This window comes from Pollicipes pollicipes, unplaced genomic scaffold, assembly GCF_011947565.3.
Source record: "Pollicipes pollicipes isolate AB1234 unplaced genomic scaffold, Ppol_2.1 Scaffold_5724;HRSCAF=6776_pilon_pilon_pilon, whole genome shotgun sequence".
Lineage (NCBI taxonomy): Eukaryota > Metazoa > Arthropoda > Thecostraca > Pollicipedomorpha > Pollicipedidae > Pollicipes > Pollicipes pollicipes.
The window spans coordinates 14,642,023-14,657,161 of NW_023596746.1; the positions used below are offsets into that span (position 1 = coordinate 14,642,023).

Sequence of the window (15,139 nt, forward strand, 5' to 3'; positions counted from 1 at the left end):
TAATAATCGTTGGAAGAACCCCTATTCCCTTCTGTGGGTGCGCTACATACACCGCCATGCAACACGGAGGTCCAACACTCCTACAGGCCCACGTCATCCAAGCTGGCAGGCAGGCGGCATCCTCGTCATCACCAGCGGCAGCAGGAGGGGTACGGCGAGACGAGGAGCAGCGGCGGTGCGCGCGCGCGCGGTCGGCCGGTCACCTGCGGGAACACTCCGGAGCCCTGTCGCAGCAGCGTCCCCGTGACGAACCACATGGTGTTGGACAAGCCGAACTGGTTGACGGGCGGGCGGCGGCGCTGCAGGCGCACCCGCTCGTACGGACTGAGCCGCGCCACCAGGTACAGCAGCAGGGAAACGGCCAGGAAGGCGGCGCCGGCATACAGCCAGACCCGGCTCTCCAGGGGACTGAGGAACACAAACAGCTTCGACTCCTTCGATACCTGCAACGACGGCCGGCTGGTCAGCGGAGACGGCGGTGAGACGGCGGTCAGAGGTCAGGTGAGGCAGAGGGACCACCGCTGGTGGGTGGGTGGGAAATAGCTCACAGACAATACTAACCGTGTCTCCAAACAGTGACAGATCACACCATGCAGATAATAAAGAGTACACGATCACTTCAGCGCCGGATTGCAACACATAGCTAGGTTCACAAAATAAAACTAGGCATTTTTCATGACACGAAGTAAGCTATTTTGAAATCCCTAACGACTGGGATAAATGGCTGAAGCCAAGCTTCTTTCGAGCGTGAAATGATTCTGGGGTCCGAGACGACTAGACACACCAATCATCATCACTATCCAAGTCATTCCTGATTAATTTACCGAACTGTTCGATCTAAAAGAACATCTTGCAGTTTAGGGCTAATACAAATTTGCAACATTTGAACTGCTCCTAAATGCATGCCACAAAAAATGTTAGCCAAGTGTCTTGGTGAATAGTACTAGACCTCCTACGCTCCGTTGCATGAGGCTTAGTACTGAACACAGCGCTTGCGTTCGCCTCTGTTCGTCCCCAGGATGCTGCCTCCGGCCACCTTGGGGTTGTTACTCGTCGGACACCACATGTGCACCTGTCTTGGGGTTCTTTCTTACCCGTTGGACATAACATGCGCACCTCTCTTGTCTGGTAACTTTCCGGTTACTGACAAATGGTGACAACGATATCGCTGTAGATACGTTTTCACCATAGTTATGAGTACATTTGCCAACAGGAAATGACAACGGTAATAGGTACGTACAACTGCAATGTAACTTTCAACTTGTTGCATCTCATGATACCTAACGTTTTAAGGCAAAACAAAATAAAAACAAAACTAACATTGATCTGCCGGCGCTTGTTTACCTACATCCTTAAAGAATGTGCAAATGCATGTTCCTTTTGGTTGTGTGTTCGCTGCAGGCACAACAGACACCAACTGCATCGGTTCAGGCGTGGTAGCTGAATTAAAATAAAAACCAGCTATATCCTGGTGGAGAAGAGCCGGACATTCGCTGTGGGCAAACTATCGCATTATCTCCTCAAATGTGGAGCATTCCCTTTAAACACATGGAGCAGCATCGAATGTTTCACCCAGGGTGCACCCTATACATGAATGCTATTTAAGAGACTATTTGTGCCTTAAAACTGCCGATACATTATGCATCCGTGGTAATGCATTTCGTCGCACAACGCGAGCAAACCTTTCCGTGAAGGCTCTTCGCGGTACTCCACAGCACCATGGTATCTTTTCTAGGTTTCATTGCAACCCGGCGACAAATACATCCTATGAATTTTAACTGGTCGCCCGACTCAGTGGCAGATCGGCGACAAATCAGTGCATTTCCTTCAGCACGGACGGTCGACAGATTTGTCGTTTTTAACAGCCGACCCTCAGTGTCCCGAACTAGACAGTATAAAGTATGAGAAATTTAGACATGGGGATTAATCTGGCCGCGGGGCATTCCTAATCGTTGCGAATCGATTGATATGAGGTGACCGGTGACTTTCAATGCACTGCAGCTTTACATGTGGCATTCGCGTTGTGGTGTCATGAATGCCTGCCTAGTATTTAATTTTTGGCCTCGCTAACTTCGTTGGCGATGCCGCGATTCAGCAACCTGTCCTCAGGCATTGACAATTCGGGGTAAGTCGAAAGGAAAATCCGATCAAGGTAGAAATTCGCCTGTGATTATCCAGACCTTCTTTTTTAAGACAACAAAAAGGCTGTTGACTCACTGTAGCCGGCACAAGTGACCAGCCCTCTTTCATTTGAAAAGAACCCTAGGTTTAATGTTGGGGTTTGATGGCGCTCCTCATGAAGGGAAATGACAGGAGGTGATGATTTTCCTGAAATGCCAATTTGTGTCATTGTTGCTTTTTTCCTGATTGAGAGTGGCTGCCAGTCACATAGATCTTTAAATCAGGGGTATTCGTACTTTCCTATTCAGTTCGAGGGTCCAACCCTCCCCCCCTAAAAGTGCGCTCATTTGGGAGATATCCAAATTTTGGGGGTATATTGCACAACTTTTCACTGCTCCCAAACCTGTCTTCAACAACCATGTCCCTACTTGAAATGCAATTATTTAATAAATGTTTTGGTAACATGTAAACAATCATTCACAGTCCAACATCTTGCTAGCATGAATCTTGGTTGTTAGAAATTTATATGGTAGTCAATGATGTAGGCCATGGGAAGACAATGAAAGTGAGGAGTGGGGGTGTAGCAAATGTAGGTAATCAGGAGGGAGGAGGAGGACATATTTAATTGTCATCTCCCTCTTCACTAAGAGTTTTACTTCAAACAGCGGGAGGTTTGTGCTATCGTTCAACTGTCCTAGAACGTCAGTGAAAGGTCGGCATTTGGTCTGAGAACGATGTTGGCTATTTTCCGATGCTGGCACCCCTAATGTAACAGGAAAGCTCTGAAAGTCATTCACTGCGGTGCTCATGCATATGTAAATTTTCTTTGCCGGTGTTAGCATGGCATGACATGGAAGCAAATATGATGCATAACATTAATGTTTTGTCCTAACATTGAATTGCGAAATTGATGGAAACCTTACCATAATTACTGTACACATTAAGCACAAGTTGGGAAGGCAGACAGCCTTTCCTGTAGGCAGACTACATTGACAGTAGAAATCAATAGTTTGTGTGGTGGTGGCATATTGACAGAAGCGTCAATTTTTTGCATGATTAGGGTGGCGGGGGGGGGGGGGGGCTTAGCAGCCCATGGAGCATGGTCAATAAATAAGCCTCGTAAAATTTTGTTGTTTATTAGTGTTTTCGGGCGCGTCGACTGCACTGGTCATTTTGCGTCCCAGCCTCGTAGAAGATGCTTTTGTGTTAAAGTCAGCTTTTCTCATATATTTTTGCAATTTTCCAGACAGAAATATTGGTTGGGGAGGAATCAGCAATGAAGGGCTCACCCCAACATGGACATTGGGTAGTATCACAGAAATTAATTTGAATTGATACTCCTGCATTATGCCCAACAAACCTCACATGTAAGCTTAGAATTGCGTACTTCTTGCATGCAAAGGGCAACTTCGGCTTGCTGATTGAATTTCTACCAATGTTTCGACGTCGGTAATGAAATGTGCCATTCTGCAAGAGCAGCTCATCTTTTCATGAGGTGAAATGCAGATTTTTAACCCAGAATATAAAGTAAATAAAAAAGTATGACGGCCAACAATTTAACCCTAACCCTGATTCGGCGGTCCGCCGACTGGTGGAGATGGGGGGAGGAAGGATTCCCTGACGTTTGCAACCTAAGAGAGGTAGAGCCTCACAAAAAAGAACAAACGAACGGTGAACTGTCTTTAACGATTGATTTGGTGACTAGTAAGAAGTCTTCTGTTGTTAGTTGGCCCCACTTAGCCAAGCCTAAAGTCAAATTTTTCTGAAAACCAAACCACATCGGCTTTGCACGCTTATATATATATATATATATATATATATATATATATATATATATATATATATATATATATATATATACGAATTAATGCAGTGAAGTGACATGAAACATAATGAGGCGTGTCCCTTGTTTAATTTTCGGTATAATGGCATGTAGTTTTATCCGTTTCGAGCCCACGTTCATAATGTACGGTTTCGTTAACGCAACAGCACCAACCCTCTGCCCGCGGTCCGCAGAATCGTCGCTTTGCGCCCGTCGCACCGGCCGGCCCTGTATCATTTTGCAATGCTCGTAAGGAGACGTCGCTACCCTGAAACCAGAATCGCTCCGGACCCTTTTTGGTGTCAACGCGCGTGCAATGGATGCCCCAGAGGCTACTAAACATTTGAGCGAGACTGAACAAAATGCGGCATTGGCATCCTCAGAAAACTGTAGGGGATGGGGGGTCGTATTGCCCCCCCCCCTTCCTGTCACGGCGAGTATCTTGTTCAGGAAGAACAAGTCGCCTGATATAAAGTAATTAACAAATTTCGATACAATGTACTTGTTGGGGCGCGGCGAAAAGCGCCCACCAGTCAAAACATGTCGCGCCAGGCTTGGGGCATGCCTAAGGTATGGTGGATAGTTTGATGACGGTTGAGATGGGGCTCAAAGCGCATACGTCATTTTCATTAGCAGGCATGACCTAGAAGAGGCCTGCATATTTGACGTCATTCACCGTTCTACTTCCCACTTGTTCAAAATCTACCATGCATGCTGCTGCCCAGGCTATCGAGGCAATTCGCTCTTGTTTTTTTTGCGGTCGAGGAAAGCAAATCCAGCCGTAGATCGAGTTTGATCGTGAGGTCCCGGCAAGCCCCGAGGGTAGAAAAAACCCTCCTGTGCTGGGGTATGTTATAATCTGGGACAGGTGCTCCCTTTTTCCTAACAACGGCACTTGTCCTGACCTTTGCTGAAGGACAGAGTATAATTGAGCGTTTTGGTCGTAAGCAGTATATTGAAAATTGCAGTGATGAAATATACTTTGAGTGATTTTCTGATAATCGATGACGCTTCTGCGCAGGAACTTAATGACCATTTTGTCCTCTAATATTGCGTTACGCTACCGGTGAGCATTTGTCGCCAAAAATTTAATGGGTAACAAAAAGGACACTTTCACCACCCCTGGAAGCAGATAAGGCCTGCGCGACGCGCCCTTCAATCCTGGAACTGTATGGGCGTCGAGGTCTTCACGGTCTGCGTAAATCGCTTTTTTCAAACTACGCGGCTGAGTCTGCCAGTTGGTTACAGGACTTTCCGTTAAGGATGAGTACAATTATGAGCAAATACACAATTTTTAAATACGGTATAAGTGTGGATGCCAACAGAAAAAAACGCTTTTAAAAACGCAAAAAGCGCAGTTCGTTAGTTTGCTATTTGGTAATTTTCAGATAAAAGTTCAGAATCCATGAAAACAAACTTGCGCAACACAAATTGCTGCAATATTTTCAAAGGCCCCACGGGTGATTTTTAACATTTTCGTGCAAACGTCTTTGTAGTAAAAAATCCCAGTGGAACAACCCTCACCCCGCCCCATAAAAACAGCCCACATAAACCGGGAGTCCGATACAAGCACCGTGAGACATTTCCAATGCTCATGAATATCTTCTTCGAATACGATTCTACGTCATCTAGAGTACTGTAATGTGAACTTATGGAAATCGAGACCGCTTAGTGCAAAACGAAAGTGAAGGAAACGGTGGAGTTTAGGCAATAGAAAATTAGGCCAGCCACATCTTCTTCAGCTTTTAACAAAGTAATCATTAATCGCATTGCTGTTGGCTATCCCAATCTATCTATGATCCTAGTATTGACCTAAATCACGTAACGGCAAAACTAATGCGCTTGAAAACAAGAATGCATACATCATTGGAAAGAATTTCCAAAGCTGTAAGAAGTGGGTTCATTCACTATACCAGGAAAGCATTGATCTGACTTGGCCTTAACGTAGCTATGCTACATTAATATACAACCTTATGTCGGCTGTTTTGTAGGGTAGCACTTTATCTTACTCGCATTTGATTATCCACCAGTGGAGGCGTTTATGACTGGTGACGTCTCGAGCTCAGGGATTTATCTCAAGCGTTAGAAAGCAATTTAGGGCATAAATACCTAATCTTCCTTGATAACGACAGACGCATGTTGGAAATGGTAGCATTCATTTTTAGTAAGCTATGGCACCAGGGGTATGGTTTTCTACCTCTAGGACATTGGGTCATACCAAGATGTCTAGTACCAGAAGTGGCATGATATATATATATATATATATATATATATATATATATATATATATCTGAATAAGCGAATCTATGTAACGTTGTTAACTTGTTTAACCAGCACCTCCTAACATGTTGAGGGGCGGTAACGGTCAATGGTAAACTATGAAAAATGTTAAAATCTACGATCGCCAAGCCTTTCTTGGTTATAACAATGCATTTCATGAGAGCGAAGAAGATTTAGATGAGAACATATGAGTAATAACTTCGCTAAGAGGTATACTTAGTGACTCCCGTCATATTCCAGATTTACTTCACCACGCCGTAAGCGAAATCCAAGATATCTTTTTTAAAAAAAAAAAACTCGTTTTATGGGTTCCAACCCGGCGCACGTGTGCTGTGGCAGCTCCTCTGACAAACTTATTTTTGGAATCAACCGCATTTATGTCGTATCCGGAAGCAACTACTTGTAGATAGTCGACCAGTTTGGGGCCGTGTTGCCATTGGAGTAGGCGTTGCTAGTGGTTCTTAATCTTCAAGATCGTTATAAGATTAGCATCTTGAGACACTGGCTTCTTAATCTTCAAGATTGTTATAAGATTAACATCTTGAGATGCTATCTTCGGACCTCGCATAACTACACTGCTATCATTTTTGTTATTCCTGTTTGGCCCTATTGCCACTTCAACTCCCTTTCACAACTGCATGCCTTTCAAGCTGAAGTAGAGCACGCTGTCTGCACAAAGATCGTTCACAAAGCACATTTCTTCCAGTCCAGATTTTGAGGTTCATGGCCGACTACATGGATATGGATTAGGCTTAATATGGCTAAACTTTGAACGACGTGGAAATGTTGACGACCAGCTTAAAATCATGTTAAAAGGGTTTGCATTTTTGACATGAATATGACTGGCGAGACTGAAAGCGCACTCAGGCAAGGGGTCAGTTTGACACCCCGAATATCGTCAAAAATTAGAGCTCAGTGGCGCGGTGTAGTTACGCCGAGCTGTGTGTAGCTATAGGAAATTGATTGCCGATATTACGGTATAAAATCAAATGTACCTCCAAAGGTAGCTGACATATCAGAGGTCAAAGACAGGGCATGGCTGCTAGCGAAGGCAAATTCCTAGGCAATCGTAGAATGTCATGCGACAATGACGTGTTGGACAGTCATATGACTTTGAGATGGTTGGTTAGACAATAAGGCTACTGAAATTGAAATTAAGACATTTATCATCGATCTAGAGTCAGGCTAAAGTTCAGACCAAGACTGAAAAGCGCACATTATTGCTTAAGCCGCTCGTTTTTACCCGAAAGCAGCGCGGGCGATTGCTCCATTGCGGCCGTCAGACGTGCTTGCAGTGTAATCTTACAGGCGGACCTAGATTTATCTTTAAGGAAAAAAGGTCCAGGCGTGAACCACCAGCACTGGAACAACCACCACCACAACCACCACCACCACCAGTTCCTTGTTTTCATGCTTTAATCATCGTATAACAGTGTTTGCCTCGTGTATTTAACCCCGACTCTAAGGTATATTGTGCTGGCAGGATGACTTTCAGCGTTATGTGACATTTTGTTTTGGTTTTGCTTCGTAGGAGAAACGAAAGCTAATCACATTTTACAATTATGGCAAATGTCTCGAGCATTTTATTGACAGAACAAAACTTGCAGAAAAGTTGGCACTTAAATGTTCTTTTTTACCCCAGCTAAAACGAGTGTGAAGTATATTAAACAGCCCATTCGACCGTCCAAGGCCTGTTGGTGTTCCGTCAGTAGAGGGAGCCCGGCCCTCACCCGTTCATGACCAGCGCGACCAGTGGCGAGCGCTGATCTGGCCGTCCCCGCAAGTCTCCGACATTAGACCTTCCATCGGCCTGTAACACACAACACGGCCCTTCGTCGAGCATGCCTATCACGCCGTGTTACCTCGCTACCCCCGCGTCTACCGCCCCACCTTGAACAAGATGGTGATGCCCAGGTTCATGAATGGCTTGGTGAAGTCGATGACACTCTCTCTGGCGTAGTTGATGGACATGGAGCCCACTGCCAGGTCTGCTTTCTGTGGACGTGGCAGCTTTGTACCATACGAGACACACACTCGCAGAGCATGAAGGATGAGTAGCCTTAAGATGTAGTGAACAGACTTGATATTCTACAGTTTGCGCACAGGTTGTAGCGGAGTGTTAACTTGAAAATTATCGTTTTTTTACAACAGTGCTGAGGGTAACGACAGCCTCACGAAACATATTACACGTGGAGCAGCAGGCACGTAGCCACCATTTTCTCCTAACACACAAATTTTGACCGAATTCCTGCGAAGGTCGTTCAGATATAGCATAAACCTCAAGAGGGGAGGGCATGACGTGCCTGGCTTACGTGGCTCCCACGTGAGCGACGCACGCTACAACCAAGTGCAGCACTAACAACATCTAGTGGTGGTGAGGTCAACGAAGCAAACAACTGCTAAATAAACGGCTACGAAAAGCACCGCCCTCAAGTTAAGTCCAATTTGGAGTTGCATGGTTTATTTTGAGTTGACAAAAAACGTCCCACAAAAGCATGACAGCGCAAGATGCCGAGCGGGCGTTCTTTCAACGCATCTCCAACGTGCCTGTCTATGGGTAAAATATTTGATAATCGATGTAAAGGAGAGTAAGCGCATAAGCATTCATGCACTGGGAAAGCTATCACATTCATGTCCACTAGGTGAAAGATTGCCATACATAGGCTGCCACCAACGTTTGGCGTGGAAGCTATGCGGCACAAATACTCGTGCAATGAAAAACGAGCGTTCTTCGTCAGAAGCATTATCATATTCTTACGGTTATCATTGTTACATATGTTACGTTATATTACAATTGTACTGAAAATATGAATGCAGTTGCTCGCAGGCTCGGCAACAAAGCAAAGCGCAAGGCTCATTTTAGTTACCCAACCTGTTCGACGACTTGCACAATGAAACGGTTCGTCAGGCGGCACTGTTAACTCTCGTTTGCCCGATCGCCGGCCCCATTATCCGTTGCTGGCGTAGTTTTAGCAATGCGAGGTTGAAGCACACGACGGCCTAAACTCGAACACATGATCCGTATTTATTTTAGCAGGACCTGGAAGCGAGGCTGCATCGCCAGCTCGCCGAACCATCGCGCCGCACTAGGACCAGCTTCAATACGCACATGCAGCACGTCCTCCGCACGTACGCAGCAGGGGGCGGGATGCAACGAACACCCTGGTTAACCTTAGGTCTTGCGACAGCAGGCATGCCGCGTCTAACAGCCGACAGGTCAATTTCACTCTGAGCAGAGCATCACTAACACCGAACATTCAGCAGCCAGGCCCTGTCTCCCTGTGGGAGGGGGGGGGGGGGGGACGTGCCGCGTCGCCGGCGTCGGCCGCTACCTTGTCTATCAGCTGACGCACGAGGCCGTTCCACTCGCCCGTCTCGGGGTCAGGCAGGCCGTAAATGCCGTCCGGGTTCAGCATGATGGTGTAGTTAAAGCCTACAAAGTTGGCTACGGAGCGCAGCAGGTCAATGCAGAACCCTTCGAAGCGGTCATTGCCGGTGAGGTTGGTCCCCTGGCGAAGCATCACGTACGGACGGTCCTGCAGGACAGGCGACATCAGCGGCTGGTCTGACCTAGGCACAGCCCGGGGCGAGATTAGAAACAGGCCTGACCTCGGCACAGCCCGGGGCGAGGTCAGAAACAGGCCTGACCTCGGCACAGCCCGGGGCGACATCAGCGGCTGGTCTGACCTAGGCACAGCCCGGAGTGAGATCAGAAACAGGCCTGACCTCGGTACAGCCCGGGCCGAGATCAGCGGCCGGTCTGACCTAGGCACAGCCCGGAGCGAGATCAGAAACAGGCCTGACCTCGGCACAGCCCGGGGCGAGGTCAGACACCGACCTGACCTGGGCACAGTCCGGGGCGAGATCAGACACCGGCCCGACCTCGGTACAGCCCGGGGCGAGATCAGACACCGGCCTGTCCTTGGCACAGCCTCGGGCTAGATCAGACACCGGCCTGACCTCGGTACAGCCCAGGGCGAGATCAGCGGCCGACCTGACCTTGGCACAGCCCAGGGCGAGATCAGCGGCCGGGTACAGCCCGGGAGAGATCAGACACCGGCCTGACCTAGGCACAGCCTGGGGCCAGGTCAGAGGCCGATCTGACCTTGGCACAGCCCGGGGCGAGTTCAGACACCAGCCTGACCTCGGCACAGCCCGGGGCGAGATCAGGCACCGGCCTGACCTCGGTACAGCCCGGGGCGAGATCAGACACCGGCCTGACCTCGGCACAGCCCGGGGCGAGATTAGACACCGGCCTGACCTAGGCTCAGCCCGGTGCTGGTCAGAGGCCCGTCAAAGAAGTGACGGAATGACGGATCCCGTCTTCATTGGATCACCCAACACGTTGGAGGAGAGGATGGGCGAGACCAACCAGACACTGCGCCAGAACGAAGGATTGTGACGGCAAAGAGGGACGTGACCAGATTGCAATACCGTCCTCTGCCAAATACTGCCAAAGACGGCAACGTTCGGCGCCGGTCATAAGACAGAAAATGTAGCCTGCTTAGCTGGCGCTGATCGCCTTACTGGTTGTGGATCATCCAACTGCCTACAGGTATGATTATAAATCTAACGTAGGCATGATTCGGGCATTTCATTCACACAATGCGAATACGAAACGTTTATGTTGATACTTCAACCGTGTTATGGTTCCCGCAGATTATGCATTGCTGTTCTGCATACAAATCGGCACAACGTCAGAGCCAGAAGCAAATTTGAACGCCACGCCACCAAACGCAGGGCGGCGTGTCATCCTGACAGCGTCCCACCCAGATTGGCTCGTCGGCTCTCCCAGGGGACGCCCTGATCTCGGACGACTCGGCTCGGCAGGCACCCGCTCCAGATCTTCCTAATCGCGGCTCATCAGGGCAAGAGGTCCGATATCCGCGACCTTTTGTCGCAAAACGCCCGAGCCTTGAGCGGCCTTGCCACCCAGATCACGTACTGTCCCTCTCCCCAGGTCCAACAAATCACGGTTCGCCGCGGGGGCGCGCGACACCCAATCTCGGGCCAGGCTGCAGCGCGCCCGCCTTGTGCACCGCCTGTCTCCCTCCGCCGCCGACCCGAATACGAACGGCGAGACCGTGCCTCTTGCGATAGGCCGCCGCGTGAGCCCCACACAGCCTGGAACCGAAAACAGTACAGAAGAAACTTAACGTGACCAGGCTTTGCTGAAAGAAAGCAGTATTTCCCGAAAGAAGTCCATCTGCGATCGATGCCTACACCTTTGGCTTCTACGACCTCTGCTACGTGCCGCGCCTGCTATTGAGGGAAGCTAAACATGGTGCACTCGAATGATACACGCCATCTGCAGGACTCTGCAGGGTCTGCAGCGCCGCACCGGCGGCGCACACGTACGCCTTTCACCAGCTCGTGAACCATGCCGTCCCACTCGCCCGTCTCCGGATCGCGCGCGCCGTAGCGTCGATCGGGCACCACCTCCATGATGTACGAGAACCCGGCCATGTCGGCGATCAGCTCCAGGAGATCGATACAGAAGCCGTAGAAGCGGGCGTTACCCGTGTAGTTCTTGCCGGGTCGCATCATCACGTACGGCGTGTCCTGGAACCCATGGCGGCGCTGGTGGCCCGCCCGATACCCCTGCTCTTCCACCTCCCTCCCCCCTCTGAGGGGCTGACACCATTCTTCGGTCGGCAGATGTTGCCGCGGTTTGGTCGGCAGACATCTTCTGGCTTGGCCACACCCGCTTGTAGAAGGCCTTGTTTGCCAAGCGCGGCACCGCAAAACACCGTAAAAGCATCAACCTTGATTTGAGTAAGTGGCAAAAAACGCAACTAGGATTTACCGCGACATTTCATAGCACAACTGAGCTGAAACTGAAAATGCGACGTAATTGTGAGTGACATTTTTATATAACTTTGGAGCGAGACCTGGCCAGGCAGAGCAATGACACGAAACGCCACGTGCAAACACGCTGCGAGCCCGACATATCACAGCATTCGAAATAGTAGTGGTCGGTGCGCCAGTGTTCGTCCGTACGACCTCAGGATTACGCTGCCTGGACCTGAGACGTCAACTCTGGTCGTGCCCAGCCACTGGTCGTGGGCATTGCTTTTAGACCGTCAACAAACACCTCTGGTTGTGAGCTTTGATTTGGTCATCGAATGCCCCTGGTCGTGGGCCTTGATTTGAGACTGTCGTCACATGCCTCTGGTCGTGGGAAGTTTGGTGCAATACTGCCTACCTTGTACACCCACAAAGTTACCTCCAAGGTCATAGCGTCTGGGGTGCCAGAAACGAGAAGCACGAGCGTATGCGCATATGCACATTGTTTGCTATCAGGGAGAACGTTTTGTGCACAGACCCATAAGTCTTACATCACCGTTTAAATTGTTGATTATTCTGAAACACTTCCTGTTAGAACACACCTATGCTGTCGGTGCGAAAGTCAACAGCTTCTTTGCAGTAACCCGATGCTGAGATTGAAGCAGATGCAGACTTTATCGGCCTATGTATTACTATGCTGGATTGGGTGGGTGCCACAGAGGGCAGGAAGATACAGGTGGACATCGGACAAATTTGAAATGCTATCTTCACAAGCCACTGCATCAGCCACCAGAAGAAATACGTTCGCATTGCTGGTAATACCAGATAACCTTGCCAGTTGATTAGCCGTTCCTGTCAGGGAGCACAGCTTCAGCACAGCCCACCTGTGAGGTAAAAGAGATTGGACATATCTGCCTGGCACGTCTCGTGGCTCCCGAAGTGCACCGGCGGACGCTCACCAGGTTGGTGGTCACCACCAGCGTGACGTTCAGTGTGCCTGGGTCGTAGAAGGCCTCGTAGTCTGTGATGTTGACGTGACCCGCTGGGGTCCACTCGCCGACCTGCGGCAAGGTCAAACATGCAGCACAGTGAGCAGACTGATGATGGGGCTCTGTCAGCAAAAGAAGTTAGTTAGGCGTTCTCAGGTGAGCATCGCAAGTACAGTTAGTGCAGATGGTAGATCGCACCAGATAGCACAACTCTTCACTACGTCACAGGTCCTGCAGTCGTATTCCTGGCCTAGCTGACCAGCTACGTCGCTGCGTTACTCACTGCGTCACTGCGTCACTACGTTACCCACTACGCCGCTGCGTCACTGCAAGCTACCATTCTGAAAGATGTCTGGAGCGCCTCGCCTCATCGCACCATAGCTGGCCCCAGTCATTGGTGACATGGCCCACACAACGGCTGACACTAAGGCTGCAGTACAGATAAATCAGCAATCTATGTGGAGTCGCCGGGAGGCATCACGCGCCGCCCGCCTTTCCCGTAGTGTTCCGTATGACACTGGTGACGCGCTCACGCAGCTCGCCCCAGGCCGCTTGCTTAGATGTGCCTTCCGACCACTGAGCGACGACCACCATAGCAAATGCGAAGCTCCAGTACTGAATCATAACAAACAACGGAAGCACGTGCGTGGCAGTGCCGGCAATGAACGAGTGGCTTATCGTACTGCGCGAGGCAGACACAGTCTCGCCGTCCTCACAAGGCAGACACAGTCTCGCCATCCTCACAAGGCAGACACAGTCTCGCCATCCTCACAAGGCTGACACAGTCTCTCCGTCCTCACAAGGCAGACACAGTCTCGCCATCCTCACAAGGCAGACACAGTCTCGCCGTCCTCACAAGGCAGACACAGTCTCGCCATTCTCACAAGGCAGACACAGTCTCGCCATCCTCACAAGGCAGACACAGTCTCGCCATCCTCACAAGGCGCAATCCTGGCAACACGCTGAGCCGATTCTCAGAAAGACAACAAGAATGACTTTGTTGGCGCGGCGGTCTTCTCCAAAACAAAAATTGTCCCACGTATCCTTTCAATAGGTACCTCTCGGCATATGTGTGACTGTTAATTATCACTTCTTGCTTAGACATGACATACGCAATATCACGCGAACTTTGTGGAGCAGCCGAAGCTGTCATAACCGCCGTCCCAAAACCAGTCGACATCTCGTCCCCTCTGGCCCAGCCGCCCGTGTGAGGCCGTCTTTGTGGGCTGTGTCATCGAAGACGCGCAGCAGGTCCTATTTCTTGCGGCGGCACCTAAACGCCGCGAGCACAGAGTGACGTACCCGGGGCGAGTTACCAGCCAAAGAGGGCGGCGCCGTCAGATGCGGCATGAGATTGTATGACCTTCAGCAGACCCGACGAAAAGGCATCCTGGTATTTGAAATTTGATCTTTCTCTAAGCCAGCACTCCTCAGTCTGTGGTGTCGTGACCCACGTTTGGGGTTGTTCAGCTTTCGGCTGGGTCGCATGGACGCAAATTACGCTTCTTGCCAGGGTGACGAAGGGCGTGTCAGAAATACGATGAGAAGGCTTAATTTAACTTGTGCGGAGTTCTGAATTGCGGTATTTTATTTAAAACTGACCAGAACAGTGAAGAATACCGACTGCCGTGTGCTAATCGATTGTGAATCTACCAGCTGTTACGGTACGAATAAACTGAAGGTAAGGCATATGAAAATATATCTTTTGCAGTTAAGAAAGCGGCATTTGGCTGCACTTAACCACCGTCCCGTCTGATGTTTGACGGCCTTTAATGTACTATGCACTTTTATGTTGCAAATAATCGATCTTACCTGTACCATGACGTACTGGTAAGACAGGCGCATCAAGCAAACGCTGGTAACAATAATTTCGCCAGGCAAACATCGGAATGTTGGAATCAGATACTACAATTAGGCATATTCTTCGTCGAATGACCAGGAGAACGGTGATATAGATATATTAATGATGAGTCAGACATGCCCATGTCAAAACGATTAAAACGATAATAAGGAGTGTTTGCCTTTGCCAGTCCACATACCTTTGTCAAAAAGATTATTATTAACAATTATCTGCTCATAATTATTTTTTCGCTTTGACAAAGGTATATAGCCGACATATTATATCCATCTTCCCGTTCTC

The 15,139-nt window shown here is 49.3% G+C and overlaps 1 protein-coding gene across 1 annotated transcript in view; it reads right to left on the reverse strand.

The window, feature by feature from the left end:
• Nucleotides 1-15,139, reverse strand: part of LOC119103990 (glutamate receptor ionotropic, kainate 2) — an 89,416-nt gene that overhangs the window by 18,173 nt on the left and 56,104 nt on the right. Inside the window, exons 10-14 of the mRNA XM_037227702.1 lie at nt 12,970-13,071; nt 11,582-11,785; nt 9,556-9,759; nt 8,114-8,218; nt 204-443 (exon numbers count right to left, since the gene is read on the reverse strand). Coding sequence (XP_037083597.1) covers nt 204-443; nt 8,114-8,218; nt 9,556-9,759; nt 11,582-11,785; nt 12,970-13,071 — 855 coding nt within the window. The remainder of the gene's footprint in view (nt 1-203; nt 444-8,113; nt 8,219-9,555; nt 9,760-11,581; nt 11,786-12,969; nt 13,072-15,139) is intronic.